Source organism: Temnothorax americanus, unplaced genomic scaffold, assembly GCF_048541705.1.
Source record: "Temnothorax americanus isolate GAGA-0224 unplaced genomic scaffold, ASM4854170v1 Scaffold95, whole genome shotgun sequence".
Lineage (NCBI taxonomy): Eukaryota > Metazoa > Arthropoda > Insecta > Hymenoptera > Formicidae > Temnothorax > Temnothorax americanus.
The window spans coordinates 88,618-115,465 of NW_027509818.1; the positions used below are offsets into that span (position 1 = coordinate 88,618).

Here is a 26,848-nt window from a genome sequence, read left to right on the forward strand (position 1 = left end):
GGAAGAGATGTATGATAGTATGATGTTGACCACGTGACACTTCGAAGTCATCGAACGCAAGTGATAAGTGAACAAATTTATTTGAAAAAAAGTTATAGCTTAATTTAAAGAATGCCAAATCCATATTGCCTGTTATGTGGGAACCGAGATAAATCAGTTTCTTATTATACGTAAGTAAATATATTTAATATTTTGTACACACAATGAATTATATGATAAAATTTAGGTTAGTTTTTTTGTACGATATTTGTTCATATTGCAAATTTAATTTTATTTATTTTTAATAGATTTCCGAAAAACGAGAAATCTCGTAAGAAGTGGCTAACTTTTTGTGGCATTGATGAGCGAGTTTTAAACACAGCTACTAAACTATGTTCGAATCATTTTCAAAAAGACGATATAATACACAAAGCTAATAAGGGTACGATTGTTAAGCCCAATGCTGTGCCATCTATTATCAGAAAGAAGAAATTGCGTCAACATTCGGATTTAATCGTGCGCGAAGATTGTCTGAAAAAATTAAAAAGTTGCCACGATGAAACTATTGACGACATAAGTTTTGACAATGTAGATGTCAAGAATGTTAACTTGGATGATGGAACTGTTACTGATAAAATCGTTTATGACAAAATCGTTGATGACATAAGTTTTGATAAGGTAGACGTTGACAATGCCACCTTTGATAATAGAACTGTGGACAAGGGAAACTTCGAGTTTGTATCTGTCGACGAAGATCCCACTATATCATTAGAAGGTAAACATTACTGTATTTTTATGTCTTTGATTAAAATATATTGTAATCAATAAATTAATTAACGATTGCTCACTCTTATAGAAACTTGTGCAATAGTAAATCGTGCATCTACACTGCCGAGTTATGAAACTATTCAATGCTTCCAAACACCTGTCAAAGCTGCACGTACTTTTCGGTACATTGGTGACATCACAATTTCAGATCTTGATACACCTAAGAAAGCTGAAAGAGCTTTAGAGTTAGCAAAACGAATCATAGCAAAACAACAAAGAAAAATTAAAACTTTACAGCAAGCTCGAAACAGATTGACTAATCGCATAACGTTGTTGAAAGGACTTATAAAACATTTGAAGCAGAAAGCTGTCGGAAACGACTGCTGACAATTTATGGTAATTTAAAATATATAATAGTAATAATTATACTAGAGATCCTTAACCAGAGATCAGACAAACCCGTTAACAATCTCTGATTGGCTTCATTGTTTGAGATCTAACCGCAAATGTGAGAAAGAAAGATATATAGAATTTATTTACTTCAGCATTTACAGCCAAGAAATGACATAATTTACATTTTTTCTTAACTTCACTCATCCATCCACTTTACAAGAGAGAAAGATATATAAAGCTAAGTAGAAATCCTAGCCGACCTAGCCATAAGTGTTCGTCAAACTTAGAGCTCAGAATACCCTGCAGGTATCTGGGGATCCATCCACTCGCCCGTTACCTGTTGTATACAGATCTGGACAAGTTCTGCGGGTATCCAGAGACAATTTGAGTTAGGTACTCGTACGATATGGGTACCCGAGTTACCCGGATATTCGCAGAATCGGTCTAGATCCATGTACACAACGGGCAAGCGGGCGGGTACCCGGATACCCGGTTATCCGGTTCTTTTTCCGAGCTCTAATATTTATTTAACAATCTAAATAAACCGCCATGAAAAACGTTATATCCGGTTTGACCTTACGACAGCACATTGTCCGATCTCTGGTTAAGGATCTCTAATAATTACGATTCTGAGAAAATCAAGCAATTCTTAGTGTGCTGAATGTTACCAAAGTAAATTTGTAACATCTTTTCTATAAATCAATTAGTCGATTAGTTTCAATTGTAGAAATTGTATATTTTAATAATTAAATATCTGAACTGTGTATATACATTATCACAAAAAAATTTATACATGAAAAATAAATAATTTCTTGTATACAATGATCATTTTATTACATATGTTAAATTATTAATAAGATAGGAATTTATTATTTAATACAAACAAGATACATACGTTTGATAATAGCAAAGCTGAAGGAAGGTTAAACGGCCAAAATTCGAGCAAAGAAATTTTAGATGTTAGTTTAAAGTTAAAATTTATTAAAAATATGTGTATATAATATTTACGTTTATATAGACAAGACGCCTTTGGCTGATCGAGATTTTTCTTTTCTTTTTTCTTTTTCCTTTCACGTTATATAATCACTTATGTAAGTTTTTTTATTTTAAATTCATATTCGACTTCGGATGATCCAAATAATCTTATGGTTTTCTTTTTTGTATTCTCACAACGATCACTAAGTCGGTTCTCACATTACTTTGCACTTTTTTATTTTTAGAACTTTAATTTCGCACTTGTCTAACGACGAAAATTGTTATAACTCTTTTATTGTAACGTGACTTTTAAAATTGACCATCAGCCATTGTCCCTCTCAATCTTTTATATCTATTTTGCGTAATTTATCAATGTAATTTTATTGATTAGAACGTTCCTGATGAAGACCAAGTAGGTCGAAACGCAAATATTACATACACGTCATATTTTTATTAAATTTTAACTTTAAACTAACATCTAAAATTTCTTTGCTCGAATTTTGGCCGTTTAACCTTCCTTCAATTTATTATTTATTTAACCAATTATACCAGATAGCTCTTACAAATTAAGAAGAATACAGTAAGCAAAAGGGTAAACGAGTAAAAATGTAATTACTAAAGCCTTGTGTACACGATACTAGAAATCGGTCCGAGTTTTGGTTTAAGCCAATGAAACTGCTGCTTTTCTGTAAGAGCTGCTAGTTGATTGGCTTAAACCGAAACTCATACTACGTTTACGCGAGCGTTACTTCTGTAGTAACTTACGATAATTCACTTGTTTACGCGGAGTAAATTATCGTAAGTTACTACAAAATCCCGTTTACGCAAAGGAAAATCCCGTTTACGCGAAGGAGTTATCGTAAGTTACTACAGAAGTAACGCTCGCGTAAACATCGGACCGATTTCTAGTATCGTGTACATCAATAGAATTATGTTATTATTCCTTTTATTTAGGCTGAATTTCTCTGAACTTTGGTAATAAAGAGATATTGAGATCTTTAAGGCTTCTGAACTCTTTCCCATCTCATATGAGATGTGACTTCAGAAGCGAGAAATGTTGAGAATTGACACGTTGAGAATTCTTGCGTAGTATTTCCAAATAAAAAGATATTTGCTTAAAATAACACTACAGATAACTTCAGCACACTTTGAAGATACTCCGAGTTGAAGTTAAGTCTACCCCTTTTCCTTGACAGTTTTAATAAACAGCCGTAAAATGAATGTAATACGAAATCTAGTCATGCGCCTGCGCACAAGCTTGCATCGTATCATATTCGTTTTACGGCTGTTAAATGGAAAATAGGTGCAAAAAAGAAGTACTCTGCAGAACTGAGGGTGTTTGCTTTCATGTTACATTTCTACTCATTAAAAGCGAGTGGGACTCAATTGACCACGTTGTCAATTGACTGGTTTAAAATAAAAATATATGATTGGCCAGTGGAAAAACTTCAGGCACCGGGGGCTGTGAGTGGTTGTGGTCAATCGTAACGTGGTCAAACGGGACGCTCCCATCAAAAGCTTACAAATATATACATAAAACTTTTAGGAACTTTTTCCCAGACTCTATATCTGTAAGTGATATTTGGTGCTAGATGACTGCTCAAAATTTACGAAGGAGGATATGGGCAATTCCACGTCAAATCGGACAAGATTTGACCTCGTATTTTTTAAATTGATTGAGATACGTATTTTTTTGTTTGTCAAAAAAATTTTTTTTACAAAAGTTATGAACAATACAATTTTTGTCAAAAATGAAGAAGTCATCTACTTTACAAATTAATATCTCTGGTTATATTTGTCGTAGAGAAATATTCAAAAAAACCATTTTAAAGCTAAGAAGGCAATCTTTGGAAAAAAAAAAATAGTTACAAAAAATTCCAAATTCCAATTGTTATAAGCAATTGAAAAATGTTTAATTAATTTTTTCACTAAAAAGTACATTTAAAAAATTTTTTTAAATAATGCTATTTTATTCTTTATTTTATTCTGAAAGTACACATATTTTTTTTTATGCGGAGAAACGATGGATTCTATTTTTTATATAATTTTAATGACTGAAGCGCCGCGCCGCGCCGCGTCGCGCTGTGTGCTCGCGTCTCTAGTTCGACCAAGTAAGCGCGGCGCATCGATGCCGTCGATTACTTCGCCACCTGTATTTTGGGGACTAATATGAGTAATATATTATAGGATTCTTAATGGTGTTTCCAAAATAATGCAATAATCTCTTTCGTTTCGAGAAAAGGATGTTGTTTAATTAATTGTACATTGTACATAACGCTTTATCTTTGGCTAGCTAAGTTTCGTTTTTGGAATGGTTATAATAATTAACAAATCTTAAATTATTCGTATTCTCGTCTAAATTTTGATTCCTGGAATCGGAGCTTAAGAGTGAGAAATAGTGTCTCTCGTCTTTTTAACGATTATGTCACCGTCTGCTTTATTTTTATCGTCAGCATCGTCTTCTCTTCGATATCGGTCGTATAATAATAAACATCCGCTTTCACAGTATCTGAACGAAATATTATTCGGCAAACCGTCGTCATGTAAATTTTTGTCTCGCTTACAATTAAAAATAATACAATTAAATAATAATACAATTTAAAAAATCACAAGATTATTTTATTACATTAACGATAGAACATTTGCTTGAAAATGAAAACTCTCGAATTTCAATTTGTTTTTTGTCAATTGGTATAAACGAATGAAATATTTTTGTACCAGTTATGGGTACAGCGCAGTCAAATCGTGGCTTTAAAAAATTAAAATAATTATTATATTCCGCTTTATCAAAGTATAAACATTCTATATTTGGAGTATTTATTTTCGCCCAGTTAAATAAATCTCTTGGAGTTTTAATAATTTCATCTGAATGTTGAAGACTATATCTTGCTGCTAATCTTTTAATTGTTCCGCCAATTCCGTCGCAGGGTCCTTTCCTATGAGACGTGGCAAAGAAATGCCATTCTGCAGTTAAGCCAAAGTCGTCGTAATGGTGGGAGAGATTGATAAAATTCTTCTTGTTTTTATATTGTGTTCCAGCACCGCCAATAAATAATTTTTTTTACATCGTTTGTTATGTTCTTGATTATTTCAATAACTTGTCTTTGAAATAAGTGAACAGAAACAGTATCATGTTTCAAGCAGTCTGATATTGCAGCTAAGCTTTTATGTTTCAGTGTTGATTCTTCTTTGTAGTAAATAACAAAAGAATGTATAGTTGCTTGGTCATTGTTTCAATGCACTCCTTGAATTGCATCTTGAAATACAAATGCATAGTTTTCCGAAAAATTACCTGTTACAATGCATTCCTTGTTTGTTAAATTTTCTTTTTTATGTTTTAAGAAGTTTGATTGTTGCTGAGCAATAAAATTTATGTTATAATAATTTTGGTAAGACAGATGACAATTTTTCTAAAAAATCTGGTACAGAAGTCTGCATCGTTTCCAATGTTGCTCGATCAACAGTAACCCATTGTTTATACACAATTGTGTCAGTAAATTCTTTATCATAAACAGATTGTAACGAATTAATAAGATCTGTTGTTCCTGGGCATTTTTTGCAACGATTCAAATTACAATCTGTTGTTGCATTTTTACAAATAATTTGGTTTAAGCAATCGCGATACGTTCTTATAGGTTTAGTCATACTTTGAGACAATTTTTCAATTTTGTCACCATCAAGCATCAATTTTACATTTTGGTGAATTGCACACACGCAAACTGTATATGTATCGCTTGCTCCAGCTAAGATACAATATTTTGGTCTTAATTCGGCACTAAAGCCGAGTTTTACGTAAGATTAAAGCACTGTACTTTATAACTGTTTTCATCCATGTTTGGATTCTAGTTTCCAAGATTTTGTTGCTGAAAGTGTATAAAAATTGTTGCAATAAGCGTTTTTTAGATTTAACTACTAACAGTAAATTAGAATTATGCACTATTCAGAATTACACACAGTTTCTACTATGTACTTACGTTGCTAAAATTGCAATTTTGTTGAACTTCACACAGAAGATGAAAATGTAATAACGTAAAAAGTAATAATATGTTACTTGTTTTAAGTGCAAAAGTATACTAAAATAAACACAATCTTAAAAACACTTGAGATTACTCACAGGTTTAAAAATCGAGAGACTTGCCGTAGAGCGCTAAAAGTCTGTGTTTATTGTTTATAAAAATTTCTCGATAAGAAGAATTAAAAGATTAGACCATCCGTAACATCCGTTACGGAAAATCCCAGCAATTCAAAACGAAAAGAAAAATTAAATTATACAGTACAGTAACGATATACTTTAACAAAAATACTGCACTATTTTCAAAATATAATATTTATAATAAAAATGTAATTTGTATAATATTGATTGTATTCAACATTATAAGTTATGTAATTCATACTGTATTTTCTTCCTATAAAAGATTTCCGAAGAATGCGCCACGCTACTTGGTCGAACTAGAGACGCGAGCACAGCGCGACGCGGCGCGGCGCGGTGCCTCAATCATTAAAATTATATAAAAAATAGAATCCATCGTTTCTCCATAAAAAAAATATGTGTACTTTCAGAATGAAATAAAGAATAAAATAGCATTATTTAAAAAAGTTTTTAAAATGTACTTTTTAGTGAAAAAATTAATTAAACATTTCAATTGCTTATAATAACAATTAAAATTTGGAATTTTTTGTAACTTAAACTATTTTTTTTCAAAGATTGCCTTCTTAGCTTTAAAATGGTTTTTTGAATATTTCTCTATGACACATATAATCAGAGATATTAATTTGTAAAGTAGATGACTTCTTTATTTTTGACGAAAATTGTATTATTCATAACTTTTGTAAAAAAATTTTTTTGGACAAACAAAAAAATACGTATCTGCTTATTTTATGTATATTTCATGTAAAAAAAGTTTCAATCGATTTAAAAAATACGAGGTTAAATCTTGTCCGATTTGACGTGGAATTGCCTATATATTTAAAGTTTTAAAATGTAAAATTTGTAAATTAAAAACATAAATTTTTTGCAATTTAGTCGACGAGATAGCGATTCGACAGCAGGTAGTTACGATGGCAAGTGGGGTATTGACATACGTATTTAGGCATAAATACGGTTAGTAGCGTATAGGAGCAGGATATATAGATAATTTTCGATTAATAAAGAGCGCATTAGTTTAACTCGGTGGCACATTGATACTACGTTTACGCGAGCTTTACTTCTGTAGTAACTTACGATAATTCGTTCGTGTAAACGGGATTTTGTAGTAACTTGCGATAATTTACTCCGCGTAAACGAGTGATATATCGTAAGTTACTACAGAAGTAACGCTCGCGTAAACGTAGTATGAGGGCGACTCATAAAGATATAAGAATAGAGTGCGCGAGCGAGCTGCAAAAGCGATATAGGAATAGAAAGAGAAAGCTGCGCGTGGGCCCCTTCTGTCTTTGTTTTGCATGCGCGCGTAGACAAAGACAGAAAGGGCCTACATGCAGCGTTCTTTTTCTATTTCTATATCGCAGCTTCTTACGTGCTAGCATTATGACTCGCGCACTCTATTCTTATATCTCTATGGGGCTACTTCGATTAAAATTAACTTAAGGCCTAAGCAGAATGGCTGTCTTATAACCTTAAGGCAGTGTTTTATGCCTTAAGTTTTTGTCTTAGGGCCTAAACAGAATGGCTGTCTTATAACCTTAAGGCAGTGTTTTATGCCTTAAGTCTTTGTCTTATGTAAGGCCCCGGACACACACTTTTTCGTAACAGTAACAGTAGGATTTCGACCAATCGTGTTACTTGATTCGGGAACGTATGGCCGTACGTTTTCGAATCGAGCAACGCGATTGGTCGAAATCCTACTGTTACGTTCTACGGAAAGTGTGTGTGACCAGCTTAACGCACAATACTGTGTTAATGTTTCCTGTCTTGTGTAGTATACGCGACGTATAACTACACAAGACAGGAAACATTAACACAGTATTGTGCGTTACATAAAACAAAGGCTTAAGGCATAAAACACTGCCTTAAGGTTATAAGACAGCCATTCTGCTTAGGCCTTCAATCATTGATTAAACGATTAAAGAGTTGCCAACATGACAAAATAATTAGTGTGACTATTTGTATTTCTGGCGATATAATCGACCTCGTAGAAGTTAGCCGGACAACTTCGACTTATGACATTTTTTTACGAATCGATTGTTAGTCGTTTGTTATTGATTGTTAGACTATAATTAGAACGTTTGTTAGTTAATAGTTTTTACGTAATCACGAAAATAATTTTTAATGTTAATTTAAGTGGGGAGCACACATTTTTGCACAACGCATAATGCGCAAAAGAAAATTGATTGGTCTATTTCCTTATGCACATGTATATGGACCAATCAATTTTCTTATGCTTACGCATTATGCGTTAAGGTGCCTTTTCATGCTGACGCTCGACGCTCATTTTCAGCGGCAAGAAGGTCGCATGACTACACGTGACGTCGGCGTCAATTCACACCTTAAAGGTGCGAATTCATGGGACACTCGTTTTAGCGTATCGCGAAATCACGTGATTTCGCGCTGACGCTAGCGTCAAGCAAAGAAAGCTGGATTTTCTCAGCTTTAGCATCAAAGCCAAAGCAGCGCGAAGACGCCGAAATTTTGACGCTGTTTTCCTTTTCATGAATTTCAATTGACGCCGACGTCACGTGTGGTCATGCGACCTTCTTGTCGCTGAAAATGAGCGTCGAGCGTCAGCATGAAAAGGCACCTTTATGCAAAAGTGTGTGCTCCCCGAAAGGTACAATTTCACGATGACGTTCGACGCTCGATTCGAGCGTCAAATCTGGTCACGTGATAGATTCAGAGGGCCGCGAAATATAACCTAACCACTGGATTGGCTGAAATGAGCGTCGACCGTCAAAGCTAAACACAGTTTAGTTTTGATGCTCGAATCCAGCGTCGAGCGTCATGGTGAAATTGTACTTTAAAAAGAGGTAGGAAGAAATATAAGAAATATTATAACTGATAAAGTGAAAAAAAATAAAAATGTAAGTATTGTACTTAATAAATCCAATTTTATTACAATTGAATGTGATTTTATATTATCATTTAACACTGAAATGAGAATATATATAGAGAATACATAACCTCAACTATAAATCATCAAATAATTACATTAACTAATATTAATAAATATAAATTATTTAGAAAATGCGATATTGCGAAGCAGTTAATTATGGCAATTCAAGTAAAAAAGGTTTCAAAATGTGCCATTTCTTTACCTCTCCAAACCGAAGAGCAAAATGGATAAAAAATGTGGGGCGTGATAAGTGGTCTCCTAAAAAATATTCAATATTATGTGAAGTAAGTATTCAAGTTTTTTGTGATTTGAATTTACTTATATTTAACTTATATTTTTTATTCTAGAAACATTTTTTGGATGAAATGTGGGAAAATGCACAAAAAATTGGGAAAAAAAATTAAAGCCAACAGCAGTTCCCAATCGTTTTGACCAGCCAACTCTTTCTTTATTTTTACTTACAACTATTTTAGGTAATTATTTATACTATTCGAATAATAATCATAAAAAAATTGGCAAGTAAATGATATTACTTTGATTTCATTTTAGAAGAGTATATTGAAGAACAAACTTTAAAAAATCATTCTGAACACAATTGTGATCAAGAAATTAACTCGGCAAATCAAGAAATTAACTCGGAAACTTTAAACAATCATTTTGAACACAGTTGTGATCAAGAAATTAACTCGGCAAATCGAGAAATTAACTTGGAAACTTCAAACAATCATTCTGAACACAGTTGTGATCAAGAAATTAACTCGGAAACTTCAAACAATTCTGAACACAGTTGTGATCAAGAAATTAACTCGGCAAATCAAGAAATTCACGTTTTATTTGATTCTAACATGCAGTTAAAATGTTGTAAGTATTTATGTTATCTTTTTAAACTGTTATTAATATAATTATTATTTGGACTTGGTTAGAGGGCGTGATAGTGTGTGGATGGGTGAAAATTGTGCGGCGTGATAGAGAGAGTTTTGAGCGGTTGTGTGTAGCGAGCGAGTACGCGGAGAAGTAGGCAAGCGGCTTAGAGGTATCTGCATCGCGGCATCGGTGTAATTGGAGGCAGGTATAGGGATAGCCGTGTAAGGGAGATTTCCGTCTGGGAAGAGTGAGCAGTGGACGGGAGGTTATGGCGTCGCGTAATGCCCGATCTACAATAGCTGTAGTAAGCCTCAAGCTGTAAGAAATTGACCAATTACAGGCGAATGTGAGGAGAATAATCGACTGTGATTGGTCAATTTCTTACATCTTGAGTCTTACTACAGCTTACTACAGCTATTGTAGATCGGGCATAACTCGCCAAGCGCGGGAAGCGCGAGCAGCGTAGGTAACGGAGGTAGCGGTAGAGTCGGTAGAGTAAGGAGGGGTAAGACCGATAAAGTGGATGATAAACAACGGAAATTAACAATAGGAACAGGTAAAACAGTAACTTTTAGTGATGAAGATGTAAAACAGGATATAAGGGCAATCAGAGAGGAAATAAAGGAGGTAAAGAATCAGATTACCAAGGAGGTAGGTAAAATTGAAAAGGTAAAAGAAAGTTTTATGCGTTACGTAGAGGATAGTAAAGAGAAGGAGGGACAAGATGAAGAAAGACTAAGGGAAATTGAGAGAAAAGTAATTGATCTGGAAAATAGATGGTCAGGGTGGGTGGAACGTTACGAAAGAGGCAAAGATAATGAGAACGGTACAGAGATCGGTAGTGAAAGTGAAGAGCGAGGAAATGATAGCGAGAGTGGATTATCCAGACGTCCCAGCTAAATAGGAGTAGATGGGGAAGTAGTTACGCAGATTCTACTGTAAGCGAGAATAGGTTAAGCGTTAGAGAGGTAGGTAAGTTAAAAAAATGGGTGAAAGAAAAAGAAAAAGATGAAAGAAGAAATAATGTTGTAGTGAGAGGGATAAATTTAGATCAAGTAGGAGACTGGAAGGAATGGGCGCAGAAGTTTTTACTAGAAAAACTTGGTGTTAGATGCAACGTTAGTTATGTGAGAAAAAGCGGCACTGTTATGGTAATTAAACTGGAGGAGGAAGATAAAAAAGAAGTGATGAGAAATAAATACAAGTTAAAGGGTGGAAATATATTTATTGAGAACGACTTAACTTTGGAGGAAAGGAAGGTGCAGGAAGATATTCATAGATAGGCCAAGGTTCAGAAAGGCAAAGGGTTGGATATTAAGGTAGGTTTTGCGAGAGTGAGATTAAATGGGGTATGGAAATCGTGGACGGAGGTATTGAGGAATTCGGATGACAGGGATGGCAATGAAAGTCGTCAAGCGGCGGGAGGGGAGGGGAAGAGCGTGGAGGAAAATTTAGCGAAGTGAGCCAGAAGGTGGTAGAGCTAAGGGTAAGGGAGGATAAAAGGAAAGGAAGAAAAGAGAGCAGGGAGGAGGGGAAGGTTGGGTTAACGTGGAATAAAGGTAGGAAATTTTTGTTTTGGAATGTAGCAGGAATACATAACAAGGATAGAGATTTCTGGAACTATATTACTAGTTTTGATTTTATAAGTCTTTGTGAAACTTGGATCGATTTAGAAAGTTGGGAGTCGATTAAGGTAGGCGTCTCGCTACATGCTAGTCATGTGACTGTTTGTAGGTTTTTACGTTCAGAAATTTATTTCAGGCAATTTTTGCTAAGGGAAAAATAATTTTATGAATTATGGTGTAAAATTTCATACGTGACAAAGTATGTTACTTTTTCCAAATTATGTGATTTTTCTCATTTGACTCCGTTTTGATCAGCTGATCATGCGAGTCGTCGAGAAAGGTTACAAGTGAGAAAAATACTTTTCGATTGAATGTTGACAGTTACTGAGAAAGGGTTTCAAAACGCATGACAGGGGTGTCAATCACTATCCAATTCGGCTAAGAAAGACGAGCCCCATAACCTGCAACTACAGTGATTAGCCAGGCGGCGTTGCCAAGTCTTCCCAACTTCACTTTGACCAAAAAATGTCTGCTCGATTACCGCATTTTCACTAAAATAAACTAAAAAATTAGCAGCGAAATCTCCGGTAAACTATATATTTTATGGTTGCATCAAATTCTTCGAAATCTAATGTACAAAAAGCAATGTATTTTCTCACTTCATCTAATCGAAAAATGTGAAAGTATGTGATTGAAACCGTGATAGAGCCTTCTTTTTCTGGCCGTCTGTATGAAGTAATGCAAAAGTTGTGATTTTTGAGATCGATTTTCTAGAGTAAATAGTCGGTAAAGAGCCACAGAAAAAATTGACTGCAAAGCTGATCATATAATTTGATATAAAATCCGAAATCGAAAACTTTATCTAATACATGCCCTGACGAGACGACTACCTTAAAGGGAGGTTACCGAATTCGCATATCTGGGAATGCTGTAGTGCTACCAGGGTCCATAAGAGAGGAAGGGCAAAAGGAGGTTTTATTCTAGGTAAAAGAAAGGAATGGGGGAAAGAAGGAACAAAATTGGTAAAGATGGAAGAGGAAGGATTAGTTTGGTCAGAAATATTTGAGGAAGGAGGTATAATAAACATCATATTATATAACAGGGAGGGTTGGAATAGGAAGGAAGAGATTCTAGACAGTTGGATTGAGAAGTTAGATAGAGAACACGTGATTATAGAAGGAGACTTTAATATTAGAATAGGAGAATTAGGCGGCGGGGAGGAAGAGGAAGGAGGGTGGGAAAGGAAAAGTAAAGATAAAGTAATAGGTAATGGAGATAGAAATTTAGTAGAATGTATACTAAGTAAGGGATGGTATTTGTTGAACGGTTTAACAAAAGGAGATTGGGAAGGCGAATATACATTTACAGGCGCAAGGGGTAGCTCCGTAATAGATTATATGATTGCGTGCGAAGAAATTTATGATAGAATTAGAGAATTTAGGGTAGATGCGAGAGTGGGCTCAGATCACATGCTTTTAGTGGCGTTGTTGGATGAAAGAGATTGGGCGTTAGATGAGAACCAGGAAGTCCATGAAGAAGGAAAAGAGGGGGATAAGGAATGAAGAATCAAGATGGAAAATTTGTTGGGATAAGAAGGCTATTGAAAATTATAAGGAGAAAACTGAAGGGATTATCTGGGAGGATGCGTACCAAGTGCTGACTATTGAAGAGAAATGGAACAAACTCAAGGAGATAGTTCACGAGGCTATGATAAGGAAGGAAATAAAAATTAGAAACAGGAAGATTGGCTTTAAAGACTGGTAAAGACAGAAACTGTACTAGGAAGAAAAGAGAAGTGAAGAGGATATACATGAGATGGAGAAAAGGAAAGGTAGGAAGGAGATATATGGAAGAAAGGAACAGTATGAAAACACTATTTGAACAGAAGAGGAAAGAGAAGAGAATCAAAGAGGAGGAGGAATTGAAGAACCTAAGGCACGGGACAGACATTTGGAAATTTATTAATAGGAAGAGGAAGAAAAAAGTTTGGAAGGAAAATAAAATAGGAGGTGCGGAATGGATGAAATATTTTAAAGAGTTTCTCGGGGGTACGGAAGAGATGGTGGAAGACAAGGAAGAAGAAAACATTATAGGAACTGTAGAAGAAAGACCCGTTCTTACGGACTCATCGCTGGGAGTAGAAGAAATAGCTGAGGCGATAGGAAGATTGAAGAAAAACAAAACTGTAGGTATAGATGGAATACCGCTTGAAGCTTGGCTGTATGGAGGCAGTGCGGTTAGGAAAGGTCTAGTAGAAGTTCTGAATCAAGTTTGGAAGAAAGGAATTCTACCAAAAGATTGGAGAACCTCCATTATAGTACCGCTACATAAGAGGGGCGACGAGAACACGGTTGGAAACTATAGAGGTATTTCTTTTCTGTGCTCAGCGTATAAAATATATGCGGAAATTATTAGAGGAAGGTTGGAAGAATCAGTAGAGAGGAAGGATCTGCTACCAGAAAGCCAGGCAGGTTTTAGACGAGGTAGGTCAACGATGGACAACATCTTTGTGTTGGATCATTTAACACAGAGAGTAGATAAGAAAGGAAAGAAAGGTAAAGTGTATGCACTTTTCGTTGACCTAAAGGCAGCCTTTGACAATGTGGAGAGAGGGCAGCTATGGAGGATCCTCAGGAAGATGGGCATAGAAGAGGAACTGATAGGAAAGTTAGAAAGCGTCTATGCGATTACGAAAGCTGCGATCAGATCAAAGGAAGGTCTAACAAAGAAAATATACATAACAAAGTTAGGCAGGGCTGTGTTCTGAGTTCAATGTTATTTAACCTGTATATGGCGGAGATTAGGAAAGTTCTAGAAGAAAGAAATATAGGTGGTATTCAGCTGAGGGATGTAAGAGTGTGGTCGCTGGAATACGCTGATGATATGATGTTCTTGGCTAAGAATAGCGAGGCGATGCTAGATATAATGAATACAATTAGGAAATTTTTTAGGGAAAGAAAAATGATTTTATGTACGGATAAAACTAAGATGGTTGTTTTCAATAGAAAAGGTAGGGAAAAGGCAGAAAAATGGAAATGGGGAAATAAAGGAAAAGAAATCGAAGAGGTTAAGTCATTTAAATACCTAGGATTTGTTTTTAACAGAAGCGGTAAGCTAACAGAACATATTAAAGAACTGTGTAGAAAAGGTAGGATTGTGGCAAACAGAACCTGGGGTCTAGGAGAAAGCATATGTAGGAATCATTTTATTAGAAGAAGAATGTTATTTAGATATTTAGTTAGGAGTGTAATGTCATACGGTGTGGAGCTATGGGGTTGGGAAGAAAAGAAAAATTTAGAAAAGATAATGATGGATTACGCTAGATGGGTATTCAATTTAAAGTTTTGTACTCCAAGATATATGATTTCTAGAGAATTAGGAATGAGCAAACTTAGGATAGGGTGGAGAATTAGGGTTATGAGATATGAAGATAAAATTAGAGAAGCAGATGATGTACGATGGATTAAAAAGTGTTGGTTGGAGAAGGAAAGTAATGATTGGAATGATAGATATGGAAAAGAGAGGGAGAGATATTTTAATAGGAAATGGTTGGAGCGTGGTAGCAGTAGAAGCCTTGAGAAGGGAGGGGAGAAATTTAGTCTATGAAATGAGGAACAGGGATACGGATGTACAGAGGCAGCTAGAGGAAAGTAAGATCTTAGAATTAAGATATAATAAGAAATATAGGGAACTAAACAAGAATTTGGAAGGCCCCAGCTATCTAAGGATGGATAATATAGACAAGCAGGACCTAGGGGACAGTATCAGGGCTCTATTGAACTTAAGATGTGGTAACTTAGAATTAGGTAATAGATATTGGTTAGAAGAAGAGAAGAGTATGTGTATTTTTTGCAAGGAAGGGAAGGATAGTATGAAACACTACGTTGAGGAATGTACGATGACAAAGGAATGGTTTCTATTAGGAAAAGATAGTAAGGAAAGGTTAGAAAAACTTTGGAACAATAAGCTGGACTTTACCAAAGCGGAAATATTGTTGAATGTTGTTAGGGAAAGAAATACGAAAGAAAAAGAAAATAGATATAGGATTTTAACAGACTGTGCGAATGGCTGTGATCTTACCCAGCAAACGAAAAAAGATTGAAAAGAATTAAAACGGGATTGCCAGGAATTTAATTAAGGACTTTCCGAATTCCATTCTGTCCAAAAAAGGGATTGAAATAGTTTCAATATCATGGATTTCCTTATTTAAAAAAAAAATTTGTCTTTTTTGAATCCCATCCAATTTCGACAGAAAAATATTATACCACTAAATGCCAGGTTAGGGATTGGAAAGTTTCGTGATGAATTCCATTGAATACCATTAATTCCGTTAACGAAATGAATACCACTGAATCCCAGGTTAGGGATTGGAAAGTTTCGTGATGAATTCCATTGAATACCATTGATTCCGTTAACGAAATGAATACCATTGAATGCCAAACTAGGAATTAAAAATTTCCGTATTGAATTCCATTGAATTCCGTCTATTCTGACAATAAAATAAATACCATTGAATGCCAGGATAGGGATTGAAAAGTGTCCGTGTTGAACTCTGTGGCGGTACGCGCGGTATCTGCATTACCGGCAGTTCGCGTCGACGCCGCTAGGCGTCGCATTGCCGGGGCATCTTCTCGAGTTCAAAGTTTCGTCTCGACCGCTATGTAAAGGGACCCCCTATGGGGCCTGACAGATCTTACAAATTTCATTTTCGGGCTAAATACACAAAAGCTCACCGACGGACAACGGCGCTTGGTCGCCCAACGGAGGCGCGAGACGTTTCCTAAACCATCTAATGCCATGCAATTCCATAACCTTTACGGATTCCATAGGATTGGATGGAATTGAAAATTTCTTTTTTGGATTCTGTTTGGGATTGCAAAGATAACTCGTTTGCTTTAAGAATGTACGTCTTTACTCAGAGAGATTACACACGACACTGCGGACATCGCCGCCATTGGTCTTAACAAAAAAACGATCGCCCGCGCTGCGCTCGCGCCTATCACGTGAAAAACGTATCGTCCGGTAGGAGCGCTTCTATCCCTAGTATCGCGGGTTTTACAAAAATGTATTATACATTACGATGTGTTTTCATGAAACTAGTAAAGGAAATAAATGCTCGACGGAAGCAAATCTCTAACAGATTCCATGGGATTGGACCATCTCATTTCGAATCCCATCTAATTTCATCTAATTCCGCCAAAAAAGGGATTCAAAGGTATTAAAAAATTTTAATATCTTTTAATCCTTTTGCGTTTGCTGGGTAGGTAATAGTGCAATAAGATACAATAATGTATGTAATATTATGTTGTTAAGGCGAATGTTTATATTAAATTTTATAATAAGTTATTAGGTTATTAGGCATTGGATATTAGACGTGTTTGTACCCGTGGAATGGATGTAGGTATGAATGGTTAAGGAAATGATTGTAAACCAAGTCCACTTTCTGGCTGTTGGTAAAGTTAATAAATATATATATATATATATATATATATATATGTATATATAATTATTATTTATGCACACACTGTCTCTTCTTTATATACTATTAAATTTTAAATAATTTAATGATCGTTAATTTTACAGCAAAAAACAATGAAGACGCAAAGAAAATTTTCAAGTTGGAGAAATTGGTTAATAAAAGATATGCGCGAGTTATAAAGACAATGCAGACGCAACACAAAAAACAAAAAAAAATACTTCTAAACCGCATTCAGAAACTTAAACAACAAGTACGTGTTAATAATACGATTTCTGCTGTTTTTAATGAGGATCACAAGTTAAAATCATTAACCGACAGTATAAGAAAGTACCTAAATAGTGTCACATGCCACATTAGTAAAAGGGTATAAATTAAAGTTTTCTTGCGGAAATTCTGGATATCATGAATTGTTAAATCAAGGACATCCATTGCCTTCAGTCCGTACATTAACAAGAAAATTAGAGAATATAAAGTTTGAACCAGGGCTTATTGATGAAGTTTTTGATTTCTTAAGTATAAAAATATCTCATTTTAAAAAGGATACCGATAAAGACTGCATTGTAGTATTAGATGAAATGTACATTTAACACCTGGTATTTTTTACGATAACTCAAGTAAAAAATGTATCGGTAAAGCAACTTTACCTGACAAAAGTAAACAAGAAGCTTGTCAGGCTTTAGTTATCATGCTTGTTGGCATTGCTAGTCGATGGAAACAAATAGTTATTACTTATCACTTTACTACAAAAACTTTAAAAGGAGTAGATTTAAAAAATGTCGATAATGTTATTAAGAAAAGTGAAAACATAGGCTTACGTATTCATACCATAACTTCTGATATGGGTGGTGCAAATCAGGGATTGTAGACATTATTTGGTATTAATGCCAGTAGATTTTCTCGCGTATCTAATTGTTGTAAGCATCCTTGTGATGAAGAAAGAAAACTATGGTTTTTGGGTGATATTTTACACTGTTTTAAAAATATTAAAAGTGGATTTTTAAATAATAAATACATTAAAATATCTCAAACTTTTGTAGATAAGTACAATCTACCTACGAATTTAGTAGAAAATAAGTCATATACAAGAATTAGTTGAAACACAAAAAGATTTGGATTTTATGCTGGCTAAAGCTTCGTGAAGAATACTTAAATACAAAAAATCATTTCTTGAAGATTGCGGGTTAGTAGCGCATCTAACGTATTGAATTATGATGTTAGCTCGGCATTAAATTTTTTAGCTGAAGAAAAAACAAAGTTTCATATAAATCTACGTCGTGGTTTGTAAAATATATTGCTCGTTGGTTTGAAATAATAACTGCGCGCCATCCTCTTTTTGCTTTGGGGGAAAAATGGAGGAGTATAATAAAACCATAACATTTCTCAAAGAAGCCATAACTTTTTTTTCTGAATTAAAAGTTGGAAAGGATAAAAATTGGAAACCATTTCAAACATCAGCTGTGATATCCACTACGTCATATATTCAACTATCAGAATATTTACTGAATAAGGGTTTTGATTTTGTTATGGGTTCGAGATTCAGCCAAGATTGCTTAGAAAATGTTTTTTGCATTGTACGGCAAAAACATCCTACACCAAATTTCATTCAATTTAAAAATGATTTAAAGCTAATCACAATTTCACAATAATATATATATGGCAAATGTAAGCCACGACAATTATGAGGAAGATGATCGAACTTTTTTATCAGAGTTTTTAGAAATTTTAGAAAAGAGAAATACAAAAAAGACTAGAGCTAATGATGAAAAGAAGGGAGAAGAAGAGGACGGCAATAAGGAAAATAACTGTGATATCATTAATAATAATAATATTAATGGTAATTATAATAAGCATAATAACAATAGTAATAATAATAACACAAATCTAAATAGTAATCAAAGTAAAAGTATTATTATGCAAGATTCTACACCAACTATCAATGTAACAATTCAACTTAACAATATTGAACAAAATATTTTATATTACATCGCCGGTTATATATTACAATGCATCGTAAGAAGGGAAAAATGTTGTGCAATATGCATATAAGCAGTGGGATAAAAAAAGTACAAATTAACACGTTTAAAACGTATTAGCAACGCCGAGTCATTATATTTTATTAATGAAATATTATTTAAATTTTTTCTGGCAATGGATCAAATTTTAAGAAACCACTTGCGAATTAAGAGTCTTATCAAATTCAACTCTAAATGCTAAACAATACTTTATATCTCAATTTCAGAAACTCCCTTACTCTATTATTCCTAATTGTCACAACTTAAAAAATAAATTGATTGTTAGATATTGTCTGTTTAAATTAAGATCATCAAAAAATAAATGTAATTTTTTAAATAAACCAAAGATTGTGAGCGTGCAATCTAGTAAAACAATGGCAATACATGTTTACATTAAATAAGTGATGTATACAATTTGATTTTTTTAAATTTAATATTTTTTGTTTTTGTGTTAATATTCTAATTTTATAAACAATTATTTTTTATTTTTATGTGAAACAAGTGATGTATACAATTTGATTTTTCTCAATTTAATATTCTTTGTTTTTGTTTATATTCTAATTTTATAAAAAATTATTTTTGTTAAAAATTTGATAATCTTTATCGCATAATATAATTAAGTTGTCATTTATTAAATTGTTATTTTTCTTTTTCCCTTTACATATAATTTTTCTCTTTTGATAATTTAAAAGACAATTGCTTAATTTTTTTTAAATTTTAATTAGCCTTTGGCTAATGAACATCAAAATTAAATTAGTTTATAACAAAAAATGTTAATTAAAAATCTTTTTCGATATTTTTGTCTGACATTTTTAATGCAGTTAAGAGGATCCTATACCCGTCTGTAATACCGACACTTTGTTTTGCACAGATATCTTTTTTTTGGCTTTACGGATTAAAAAATCCTTCTCCAAAGTTGAAGCATATTCGGAAATAAAGGCCACGCCACGTGATTTTATACCAAGAATAAAAATAATTTTAGGAATAATAATTTTCGCATTTTTACTTCGTGAAAATATACGTCATAGGCCCTCTGCTCGCTACTGCTGCATTTCACTGCCCATGAAAATTCTGCTTTACGTATTGCGGTACTTCAAAGATTGAAAAGAATTAAAACGGGATTGCCAGGAATTCAATTAAGGACTTTCCGAATTCCATTTTGTCCAAAAAGATTAAAATAGTTTCAATATCATGGAATTTCTTATTTTGGAAAGAATTTGCTTTTTTTGAATCCCATTCAATTCCGACACAAAAACGTAACGAAATGAATACCACTGAATGCCAGGTTAGGGATTGGACAGTTTCGTCATGAATTCCATTGAATACCATTGATTCCGTTAACGAAATGAATACCATTGAATAAACTAGGAATTGCTAGGAATTAAAAATTTCTGTATTGAATTCCATTGAATTCCGTCTATTCTATATTGAAACTATTTCAATCCCTTTTTTTTTTGGACAAAATGGAATTCCTGGCAATCCCGTTTTAATTCTTTTCAATCTTTTTTCGTTTGCTGGGTGGCTGTGGTCCACTTGACGCTACAAATGTTTCGAAGCGTTCTTTTTCTTTTTCTTTCTTCATTGAAAGAAAGGAGAAAAGGAATACTTCAAAGCATTTGTAGCGTTACATGGTGAATTTTCACTTGCAGTAAAATGCTGCAGCAGCGAGCAACAGTTTAGTAATTTCCTAGAAATTACTTAGTAATTCTAAAAAATTACTAAACTGTTGCTCGCTGCTGAAGCATTTTACAAGCAAATTTAGTAATTTCCTGGAAATTACTAAATAATTTTTAGAAAATTACTAAACTGCTGCAGCATTTTACAAGCAAATTTAGTAATTTCCTGGAAATTACTAAATAATTTTTAGAAAATTACTAAACTGCTGCAGCATTTTACAAGCAAATTTAGTAATTTCCTGAAAATTACTAAATAATTTTTAGAAAATTACTGAACTGCTGCAGCATTTTACTGCAAATGAAAATTCGTCCTTAAATGGATTGACCCAGCCTAATGCCCGGTGTCCACGACGCACGAACTTGGTCCAAGTTTCGGTTTAAGCCAATCAACTTGCAGCTCTTACAGAAAAGTAGCAGTTTCATTGGCTTAAACCGAAACTTGGACACAGTTTTTGCATCGTGGACACCGGGCTTAAGCCTTGTGTATACGATACTAGAAATCGGTCCGAGTTTTGTTTTAAGGCCAGGTTTCACCAACGTGATTTAATCTAATCGGTCGATTAAACTCACTTTTTATCTCTTTCCAACTGTTCCCCTAGAAAGAGACGAAGAGTGAGTTTAATCGACCGATTAGATTAAAGGCCATTGCACGTAACAAAGTTTTAGTGGGTGCGTTCAGCCGATACTCCGCTAGCCTAGCAATCGTGAGCAGTCGCTCGTTTTCGCTCGTTTCCTTTCCTTTTAATCCATTGGGTCAAAGGAGAGGAAACGAGCGAAAACGAGCGACTGCTCACGATTGCTAGGCTAGCGGAGTATCGGCTGAACGCACCCAGTCACAATCGTAAGGCCGTAAGAAAAGAGACCAATCACAGTCGATTATTCTCCTCGCGCTTGAAGAATAATCGAGTGTGATTGGTTTATTTTCTTACGGCCTTACGATTAAAACTAAAACATTGTTACGTGCAATGGCCTTTAAATCACGTTGGTGAAACCGGGCCTAAGCCAATCAACTTGCAGCTCTTACAGAAAAGCAGCAGTTTCATTGGCTTAAACCGAAACTCGGACCGATTTCTAGTATCGTGTACACAAGGCTTTTTATAAACTTAGTGACTTTATCCGCTAGGGGATCGGGTGCCAACCTACAGAAGAATCGGGTAGAGGGAGCAACGTCTGCGAAGGACGACTTGGCGATGACGGCACAATAGTCGTTGGGAGGGGCAAAGCAGTAAGCTGAAAGGGGGGGGGGTGGCGGAACGACCGGCGTTTCGGAGTTTGGAGCGTGTATCGGTAGTCGCGAGACGAGGCAGTTGGTGACGGGTTGCGGTCGTCTAGTGTGGCGTAGTGAAACGGTTTTCGGTCGCCTTCTCCTCCCCTCCTTGTGTTCAAAAATGAGCTGGCAGGATTACGTTGATAAGCAGCTGCTCGCGTCTAGGTGTGTTACCAAAGCGGCGATCGCCGGACACGATGGCAATGTATGGGCGAAATCTGAGGGATTTGAAGTGAGTAGCAGAAGTTCGAAAGAATATACCAAGAAACGGAGAGAGAGAGAGGGAGAGAGAGAAAGCGAGAGAAAGAGAGAGTGTGTGTGAGTGAGTGAGAGAGTGAGTGTGCGGGAGCGAGAGGGTGGGAAGGAGGAAAACATCGAATGAGTGGGAGATGGTCGAGAAGCGAGAAACGAGAGAGAGACACGGGACAAATAGATTTGGTAGCACGCCCCCCTCGATAAAAGGGAAAGTGTGCGGAGTAAAAGAGCCCTCCGGTTACTCCGGTAAGGCGCATATGAAACGCGCTTTGTCGGCGTGCGAGGGAGACAAGCCTCGCAAGCCTGTGAGAGAAAGAGTGCAAATGAGCGAGGAGAGTGAGAGCGCGAAAAGAAAGAGAGAGAGAGAGAGAGAGAGAAAAAAAAAAGAGAAAGAGAGAGAGAACAGATGCTCTCTGGCGAAGATCGTCCGTGCGGTTCTCGGTTCGAGCTCGTTCGGCTCGAGCACGAGATGAACCGGTTCGAACAAGTGAGCCGAACCGAACCGCGCCGTGCCGCGCCATGCCGCGCCGCACCGCGCCGCACCGCGCCGCGTCTCGCCACACTGCGCCGCGCGGCATGCACATCGTCGATCGCTTTCTAACCCCGAAATATAATGCCACGTAGACGTGCACGGCTGCCGGCCGGCCGGTCGGCTTGGTCGGCTTCTGTCGCTATGCGACACCTTGTATCGTCATCAACGAACATTGTCACGTTCCGGCGGCAGATCCTCACCGTCGCGAAAGTCCCTGGAACGATGACGAGCCGTTTGGTGGACGGCGGACATCTTCCGCTCCGTTCCTCGAAGATACGCGACGACGAATCGATCGGATCATTTGTAGAGCGCACGCGAATAAACGCGTGTCCTTGTCACACTCGTCGTAGAATGACCGACGATAAGAGATAGCGATGAGAGTATTCTTCTTGGCACATGGGGCGTTAGTCGCGCTCGCTCACCGGTTCGAGGATCGATTCTGTACCGAGCGCGTCGAAAAGGGTGTGGCGTGTAGCGACGTTGGCGGTGGCCGGTGTTTTCGCGCGAGAATTCACGCTACGTTTTTGCAGCGAGAGTAGGATCGAAAATCGGTGATGATTTCGGCATATTCGTTCTCCGACGCCTGTATGCCGCGGAGCACGAAGGAAACGAATTCTACTCCTCTTTCCCCGTCGTCGATCGGGGAGGCACAAGGGTCGCGCCCACGTGTCTACGGTGCCCAAAATTGGAGTTACGAAATTCTTTCGGCGCTTCCGTTCATCTGGGTTGTTTCTCGAGGAGAAACCGCGCGACGGTTTTTCGACAACTACTACTTACGACGACGCTTAACATGGCCGCCTTCAAACAACTCGCTGGACACGCGTCGCGTTGTCGCACCGCGATGTAGAAATGGTGGTCCATTTCGTTAACAATCACCGATGGTTCTTAACCGATGGTTGCACACGATCGTATCCGGAGTCTGGAGTATCAAGTCGACAGTAGATCTTGGGCGAGAACACGGCTTCCTCTCGCGGTTCTCGATAGATGGTTGAACAGAATTTTTAGGTTAACCTAGCGATAGTCACGTAAGCACGAGAGAGGTGATTGCGTGATTTAGCCGGTGCGCCGGATATGCACACACGTACACAAATACACACACACGCACACAGGATATTTCAATCCGAATATTTAACGCTAGTAAAGGCTTCGCGACATCGATATTATTGATATCGTTTATCTTCAAGATGAGATTGCTTGTTTGTTCCTCAAGTTACTCATTCTTCGAGTCAATGTTTCAGTTAAGCGCTAATTATAGCTTAATCGCTCGTTTTCGTCCGCGGACGTATTTCATTTTGCGCTGTGCTCTTTTACAGATTGTTCTTGTTTTTAATGACATAAAAGAAACTTGATAAATATTTATTATTAGTCTCTTAATCTATTTTTGATAAACGGAGTTTGCCTCCTCTTTTAAAAAAGAGGATATATATACGTTTCTCTCTCTCTCTCTCTCTCTCTCTCTCTCTCTCTCTCTCTCTCTCTCTCTCTCTCTCTCTCTCTCTTTCTCTCTCTCTCTCTCTCTCATATTCGACTTCATATTTGTGTTTTATTACAGATTGAAGTTTGGATTGCAATTTAGAAATAAATTGCTCCAAAGTTCCTATTAGGGAAATTTTTCTCGATTCCTTAAGCGGTCAATTAAGAGAACGAATTTTAATTTTAAATAAAGATACGAATTTTTCTTGAATTAATAAAGAATTATTAAACGTCTGAATGAATTTGTTAAATGCCGATATTTATGAGAAATAAATATCATGAAAATATATTTTAAATTTGTACTTCAATTCGATTTGACAGATGTTAAATTAATCATCATTTATTGACGATCAACTTATGATTGATCCGATCGATAGTTCAAGATGTTATATGGTTTGTGAATAGTTTAGATTAAATCATATAATTTCGACGCAACTCTCTTAGAAAACTCATCTCTGTACGTAAAACATATTTTTTAATAAGATGCAGTCATATTTATAGAACTTGTGTCATCCTGCATTTTAAGTGATATTTCACTCGACTGCAAATTATTTGAGAATTTCTGTCTAAATAAATTTCATCAATTAAAATCGAAACTCTTTTGAATATCTTCGGATAAATTCGAATAATTACGAGGATCTTTTTGCATCTTCAATAAAACCAGTAATATCGATGATTATATACCGGAAAAAACATGACATTGCGTCATCTCCAATCAGACGTATGGTTTAAACGTGACACTTATCGCGTGAAAAGTATTTCTGTGCCATTACGTCGTTTATAGGATTCTGCATATCATGAGATTTGTTCGTATTACTCGAAATCCCGAAAGATTTTTGCATTTAAAACGAGATAAATATAGATTTTGAATAAATATAGATTGGAGATAAATATATATTTGGGCGTTAGAGAGAGAGAGAGAGAGAGTAAAAATTCTGAATGCAAATAGTGCAAGCAACACGAACAAATTTATAGGTCTCATTGTCAGTATAACGTGCATTTCCTATAGAAGTTCGCTCGGAGTTCTATTGTCGTCGTGTCTCGATGTTGCACAATGGTCGATTCTTTAAGATGAAAAAAAAAAGGAATTTCGATGGCTCGATGAATCTCGCAGTGAAAGCTGCAATCCTGATAGGTGCGCCCTCCACGTTGCATTTTTGAAGCTTATCGCGAATTCTGTCGGTAAATTTATCATTAAGATGACCGTTATTTGCAAAAAATGCACTCCTAAAACCGTAATTCGAGAAGGGAAAACGTAACATTACGTACAATGACTGCAGCTTTTGGAGTGACCAATTAAAAATTTGTCCCGACGAACCTGTTCTCCGCTGCCTATAATATTAACAGCTAATTAAATATTGCTTTATTAAAATTTGAGACAAATCCGATTGGCTACAAATAAGCGCGCATCTATGGAAATATTTCGAGGATATTCATTTGTCGACAATTTTTTTAAACATGTTTATTGGCTACAAGATAGAGAATTTCTCGAAATTCGAGAAAATTTTTATATTTGTATCCTAGCAATAGAGAATTTCTCGAAATTCGAGAAAATTTTTGTATCCTAGCAATCAACATACTTGAAAAATTTGTTGTATATATAAGTACGACAAATGAAATAGTATCTTAAGTCTATTCTTTGTAGCACTACTTTACACATTCTACATGTGAAATAAAATAAATATATGATTAGACATTGGAGAGAAAAAGATGAACGGTAGAAAAATTTCAACTATATAAAGAATAAATTTAATGTTTTATTACATTATACCTGAAACTTTGCTTCTCGGAAGTCGGTTCTTCGATGAAATATTCGAATTTAATGCTATCAATATTACAGGCATATCAGAAATAACTTTTATCAGAAATAATCTTTCATGATGACAGCGAAAATGTATAAGCTCGTGTATAAGTGTGATGTCTTTGAATATTGAATGAATATAGGATTAAAAAGAAAGAATTAAGAAAATCTCAGCGAAATTCTTGTGTAAATTTATAGAAGCTGGAGAGAATAGATAAGAGAATCTTCCAATTTTATGTAACTATATTATTATTGATTTAAAAGCTTGTACATATATATGATTTTTAACTATTACTATAACGTTTACGCAAGCGTTAATTACTTCTGTAGTAACTTATACGATAATTCCTTCGCGTAAACGGGATTTTGTAGTAACTTACGATAATTTACTCCGCGTAAACGAGTGATATATCGTAAGTTACTAAAGAAGTAACGCTCGCGTAAACATAGTATATGCGATAATTAAGAGAATTGGTATTGGAAATGTCCTCTTCTAAACAATTTTATGATGGATTTTAGATAGGGGAATCAAACTGGTGAAGTTACTTTTTTATATTTTTTAATGAAAAGTTTTCCTTAAAAATGTTAGAGATGTGATTTATTTACTTAATTCTGATCTTGATTTTAGCAAAAACAAAAAACAGAAAAGGGCGATCGTTCAAACTTTAATATGATTATTTTGGATAATTCTATTTAGGAATATATTTTTAAGTGGCTTTAAATTAGGTTAGGGACGGTTAAGAATCGCTACTTCAAACTT

At 35.5% G+C, this 26,848-nt stretch overlaps 2 protein-coding genes and 1 long non-coding RNA gene across 3 annotated transcripts in view; 2 read left to right on the top strand and 1 right to left on the bottom strand.

The window, feature by feature from the left end:
* On the top strand, positions 1-18,322 carry LOC143908430 (uncharacterized). Its single transcript, XM_077426093.1, has 7 exons — positions 1-170; positions 288-754; positions 836-1,143; positions 9,293-9,448; positions 9,512-9,637; positions 9,714-10,025; positions 17,177-18,322. Exons 1-3 carry the CDS (start codon positions 112-114, stop codon positions 1,132-1,134), a joined length of 825 nt encoding a protein of 274 aa, XP_077282219.1. The 5' UTR covers positions 1-111; the 3' UTR covers positions 1,135-1,143; positions 9,293-9,448; positions 9,512-9,637; positions 9,714-10,025; positions 17,177-18,322.
* LOC143908431 (uncharacterized) lies at positions 503-2,333 on the bottom strand. Its single transcript, XR_013260140.1, has 2 exons — positions 2,149-2,333; positions 503-976 (listed from the first exon to the last, which is right to left on the bottom strand). It is a non-coding gene; the product is annotated as an uncharacterized LOC143908431 (long non-coding RNA).
* A 3,679-nt stretch (positions 18,323-22,001) lies between the features above and the next one.
* Chic (profilin chickadee) overlaps positions 22,002-26,848 on the top strand; it is a 38,476-nt gene continuing 33,629 nt past the window's right edge. Inside the window, exon 1 of the mRNA XM_077426113.1 lies at positions 22,002-22,259. Coding sequence (XP_077282239.1) covers positions 22,149-22,259 — 111 coding nt within the window. The 5' untranslated portion in view covers positions 22,002-22,148. The remainder of the gene's footprint in view (positions 22,260-26,848) is intronic.

What these genes read in the sequence shown, in the direction of transcription:
- LOC143908430 (XM_077426093.1), top strand. Translation starts at nt 112, where the DNA reads ATGCCAAATCCATATTGCCTGTTATGTGGGAACCGAGATAAATCAGTT. An exon ending in AAATCAGTTTCTTATTATAC is followed by an intron (nt 171 to 287) that starts GTAAGTAAATAT and finishes TATTTTTAATAG; the next exon opens with ATTTCCGAAAAACGAGAAAT. An exon ending in TCCCACTATATCATTAGAAG is followed by an intron (nt 755 to 835) that starts GTAAACATTACT and finishes TCACTCTTATAG; the next exon opens with AAACTTGTGCAATAGTAAAT.